The 5494-nt window shown below is 38.4% G+C and overlaps 1 protein-coding gene across 1 annotated transcript; it reads right to left on the bottom strand.

Annotated features, from left to right (window-relative positions):
• Positions 1-249: 249 nt before the first annotated feature.
• LOC308524072 (olfactory receptor 52P1-like) lies at positions 250-1203 on the bottom strand (the record flags this gene model as incomplete). The annotated part of the gene is made up of 1 exon (XM_081098224.1): positions 250-1203. The coding sequence occupies one exon, from the start codon at positions 1201-1203 to the stop codon at positions 250-252; it is 954 nt and encodes a 317-aa protein (XP_080954350.1).
• Between the last annotated feature and the right edge of the window lie 4291 nt (positions 1204-5494).

The following is a 5494-nucleotide window of genomic DNA, read 5'->3' as shown; positions in this document are numbered from 1 at the left end:
AATATAGAATATGAAATAATATCAATAATAAATGACAATTGTTGCTAACAGTCATTGAAAGCTTCCTTTAAAGAGGCAGTCTTTATTTCTAAAAGAAAGAAAACATAAATGCGCAGCATCAAATGTCTCTGATGAAAAACACAGCTGCATGGAGAAATAGCATGTTGGGGACAATGTTGCAAGTATTGTTAATGCACTAGGACTTCATGAGACAGATTCTACCAACATGAGTTTGTGTACATATATATTTCATTTTTCAGAAATTTTCTGGTTTGAGAAGAAGAGACCCATCACTCGGTCACGAATCTGCTTGGTCTTGACACCATATACCAAGGGATTGACTGTAGGGGGTACCAGAAGGTACAAACTTGCAAAAATTATGTGGACACTTGGAGGTACCTTCTTGCCAATGCGGTGAGTTAGGAAGCTAAATAGTGCAGGTGTGTAGGAGACAAGTATAGTGCAGACATGGGCAGCGCAGGTGCCCAGTGCTTTAGAGCGGGCATTCTGGGAAGAGAGCTGAAAGACAGCCTGGAGGATTTTGATATAGGATGTGGCTATGAGCCCTAGGTCCAATACCATCACTGAAAGGGCCACTGAGATGCCATATGCTCTGTTAATGAGAGTATTGGCACTGGCCAACTTCACCACAGCCATGTGCTCACAATAGGTATGATTGATGACATTTTTGGTATAATATGGCAGCCTCTTAATGAGAAGAGGACAGGGCAAAACCATAAGGGTAGCTCGGGTCATGCTACCCAGACCCATTTTAATGACCATGGTTGTTGTCAGGATGGTTGTATAATGCAGTGGGATGCAAATAGCTACATACCGATCAAAGGCCATGGCAACTAGGAGGGCTGACTCAATTATGCAAAATGTGTGAATGAAATACATTTGTGCTAGGCAGGTATTAAAGTCAATCCCATGAGCTTCCAACCAGAAGATACCAAGCATCTTGGGAGCTACGGAAAAGGCAAGAGCCATGTCATTCATTGCCAGCATGCAAAGGAAGAAGTACATAGGCTGCTGGAGGCTAGGCTCTAGTTTGATGGTGACAATGATTATGCTGTTCCCCAGCAGAGCCAGGACAAACAATAGGCAGACAGGGATGCCAATCCAGCAGTGAAAGTCTTGCAAACCAGGAATACCAATCAGGAAGAAAGAAGAGATGTAGTGATATGTAGAATTGTCTGCCATGTTAAAACTCAGTAAGTTGCATGCTCATGTACACAGTAGCCAGTTAGTTCTGCAGTGGAAGAAAGCAGTGTAACAGAGTGATTCTTCAATGGCTCAGCAAGTAGGAAATCCAGACACATGATTTAATAGCCTACCTGGAGGTAGGACTCCTCCTAAACCTCTGTCAGTAATCAGGTATACCACTTTGCCATTCTAAGTTTCAGCACCTTCACCTGCAAATGAGAAGACTGAGTTCACATCTTTCACATATTTTTCCCTACGTTTTGGAATTGTATTCAATTCTACACTGTAGTTATTATTTCCTATTAGAATATAAGTTAGTAATATAATAGCCTCATTATTATGTCAAAGCCAACATGGATTATGTGAGATAAACAGTTTTAGAGAGAAAAACAAAGTTGTCTTTTCAAAGAAATATCACATGTGGATACATAAACACACACACAATAAGTTACAGGTGTTTCAAAAATATTAAGACTCATTCAGAATGAGCATAGCAAAATAATCACGAATTTAGAATAAGATCTTCTAACCCTAAAATATAGAACAAACTTATAAAAATTAAAGCCAATCAATGCTTTATCTTTGATCAAAGACAAGTTTGTCCCCATTTTCAATGAATTCCTTAAGAATACCTGAAGATGTACAGCATAACACAATCATATAAACAGAAAAAATAGAATATATTATTTCTTCATGCTGTCAAATTATTTAAAGTTGCTGCAAATAAGAACAATAGTTGTTAATAAGCCCAGACTATTTTCTGCAAAGCCCTGACTCCCAGCTGCAGACATCACTCCCTCTGTTTCTAGCATCTTTCCTGACTAATAACAGTGAAGGACAAAGCAAGTGCAATTCAGCCCTATTGGTCTTGGCAGCAGGAGTAGTATCTTGTGACTCTTGCTCTGACCCTGTCCTTTTGTTTTGGTAACTGACCCCTATCGTTCTTCCTAGCATCCAGGTTCTTCCTAGTATCATTATTTTGGCATATGTACTTCACTCTTCTTAACATGATTTTAAACTTATAATTGCTCCCAGGGTCTCTATTTATGGTCCTGAAACCACTGATGTAAAAACTCAAGATATGTTGGTAAATACTACTAATGCAATGATTCCTTGTGTAGAGGAGTAAATGTAAATAATGTGTGTGTGTGTGTGTGTGTGTGTGTGTGTGTGTGTTGTGTGTTGGGGGGGTGGAATGGTCTATTATTCCTTGTTAAAAGTTAAAGATTTTTTATTTAATTTATAAAAATTCAGAGCTTAAACTGTAGAAACAGTAAAGAAACTTAGTGTTGTGAAAATTACTGCCTAAGGGGATGAAGTCTATAACCCGAGACAAAGATAAGAATTTAGGACAAAACCTGCAAATAGTGAACATTCAGAGTATGAAGAAATTTTAAGTATTTATCAAACTCTCGCTGATTGCAAATTCTCAAATGACTGTTTTCCACTTGGAAATTTGGTTGGCCAAGTTCCATTCTTATATTTGCTTCTGGGAGAATCAAACATACAAAAGGCTAACCCACCTAAGATTACAAACAAGCATAATCATTCTTGGTAAATATATGTAATTATTTTAAGATCATCTTTTAGTTTTTCATAAGCTAACTTACAGGATAGTAACATGTCATCCACACCAAGAGAAAAGAAGCACTTACAAGATCATAACATGCCATCTGTTCCACGAGAAAAGCAGTAAAGTGACCTTAACAATGGAAACTTCCAGTCAGAGCCATAGAATGTGGCACACAGAGGAAATTACGGAGAACTACCACCAAATCGTGGTCTGCTTGTACAGTTACCCCTCTCATCTCAAAAAATCTTCTCTGTCTTCTCCCAGGCTTATTTTGAAAGAAATTTTGAAGAAATGCATTTGTTTCAATAAGGTTATTCTTTATATTATCTTCAGCAGTCTGCCAGGTGATCCAAATACCTGCCCAGACCGCTCTAATTTTCTATTGGCATTACCATTCCATCTGCTTCTGAACCATATAAGTGCCTTCTTCTGACACCCTGAGCTTTGCTGTTTTGTCTGTTTCTGAGTCAGTCAGCATTTTCTCCTGCCTGGAACCTGCCACTTCAGAGTACAGAACTGTATTGGAATACAGTGGTCCTTTCTCTGCAGTCTCTTTTGAATACATTATATATTTTATATGAAGGTATTGAAATGCCCCAAAGTAAACTATCCCATTGTCTTTTATCCAAATGTATCTTATTTGTTGGCAACAACAGATAACATCCAGCCATTAGGCAATCTCAGAACTATCCTCGCCTTCTCTATTTCTACCACTCCAGTCAAGCAGTGACGAAGTCTTCATTTCTGTTAAAGATTTTACCATGTGCTCTTCCTGTTTTCACTTGCATGTCATCGCTTTCATTACACTGTGAATACCCAAAGGAAGACACTTAATCTCAGTAAACTCTCAGTGGAGTCCAAGGGAAGATCTGATGTTTCTCTATGATCCTCACAGTCCCTCAAGAATTTCACAGATTTTATCTTGCTCTAAAGGCTCTAAAGGCTTCTGACCCACCAGCAATAATTTGTTCATAATCATTGCCTACTCTTCATTTATTTAGGCTGCCATCTTAGAATATGAGTTATTTTAAATTTTTTCTGGTTATGAGTTACATAAATATTAGAATTTCATTTGGTTCTTCCTCTCCAAATCTCACTCCTGAAAGACTCATCCTTTTGCTTATTAATGTGTGACATCATTTACATATTTATAAATCTTCCTTTTCCATTTTACTTTCAGATGTTTTATCTTGAATTCTATCTCACAATCCTTGATATATTGTAGATAATGATTTAAAATAACCATTATTCTGTGAAAAATATCAAATTATAATTTATACTGAAGCATCTATCTAGACCAATATGCATATCTTGGAAAGGTTAAAAATACGACAGTGTAGCCATCGGTAGTGAGGACTCTGTGGTTAAGTTGGTAGCTATGGTTGCTTTGTAATAGGCTTTTCCTATGTTCAGGAGATCCCTCTGGAAGGTTGATGGGTCACTTAGGAGAAATAAGATTGAAGGGGAAAGATGTCTGGGCTAGGATGAAGCACAAAGCAGTAAAAATGTCCCCCCTGGAAAACTATAATGACATTGTAAACTTAAAAAGTTTGGCCCTGGCTGATTTGGCTCAGTGGATGGAGCGTAGGCCTGTGGACTGAAGGGTCCTGAGTTCGATTCCGGTCGGGGGCATGTGCCTTGGTTGAGGGCACATCCCCGGTAGGGAGTGTGCAGGAGGTGGCTGATCAATGTTTCTCTCTCATCGATGTTTATGACTCTCTATCCCTCTCCCTTTCTCTCTGTAAAAAAGCAATAAAAAAAAGTTTGATGACTTCTATTTTAGCTCTGAAATGTAATAAACTCAGACTTGTCACTCCTGTCATGACACGGAAAAGCTAGGCAAACTGAATATCAATGACTTTTCTTAAAGCCTTCTTAGAAATGAGGTCACAGGGCAAATCATCCACCTCAAACATAGAGAGACAAGCACATCCAAGGAGGTACAGCTCACAGTATCCAGCTGCTTGGAGCAGAGATCATTTAAAGTTACAACAGTCAACACACTTCACTATGAAATCTGACAAGTTGCTGGGGGCTGCATTTAGATTATCATGAGCATGAGAAACTCTATTGTCTTCATTCAGAGGTGTCCCACATGTTACATAGACTTTACTTCTAAAAACACCAACAGATTCACAGTTAGGATTAAAGAAATATCCCCTGTTGGAAGAGAAGTCAATGTGAAACTTTTCCTGAACCCTCTGTGTAAAAAAAGCTTCCTCTCCAGGAGGAAAAGTCTTACCTAGAGGGCAATACTGAGACCTTATCTCTTCTAACAGTCAAACATTTCAGCCTACTCCATTCCTTCCTAATCTCATTCTGGGCGATGGAGGGGGAATATAGTCAATAGAGGATAGGGCATCAAAGAACTAGATTGGAACCACTGCATCCAAGGAAGGGGATATAGGGAAAGAGGGGAGGAAAGTAACACAAATCCTCTACCACCTCAGTAAATCTTTAGTACAACTACAGTGGAATACATTGAAACATAACCTTCTCTGAAGAGCAGTAGAAAGTGAAATCCCAAAGCTAAGAATAGAGCCATAATCAGGACATTACTAACCCATACATATAATTTGCCTTTTTCCCCTGAGTCCATTTACATTGTTTAATTATATTTAGCTATCACCTATTTGACTATCATATGGGGGATGATGATTTTCTCTTATTTTATTGAGTATATTAGGGTGACATCGGTCATGAAATGATATAGGT

Source organism: Myotis nattereri (assembly GCF_964212035.1).
Source record: "Myotis nattereri genome assembly, chromosome: 9".
NCBI classification, from domain to species: domain Eukaryota; kingdom Metazoa; phylum Chordata; class Mammalia; order Chiroptera; family Vespertilionidae; genus Myotis; species Myotis nattereri.
Note: the sequence above shows the minus strand (reverse complement) of the source record. Positions and strands in the feature narration are given on the sequence as shown.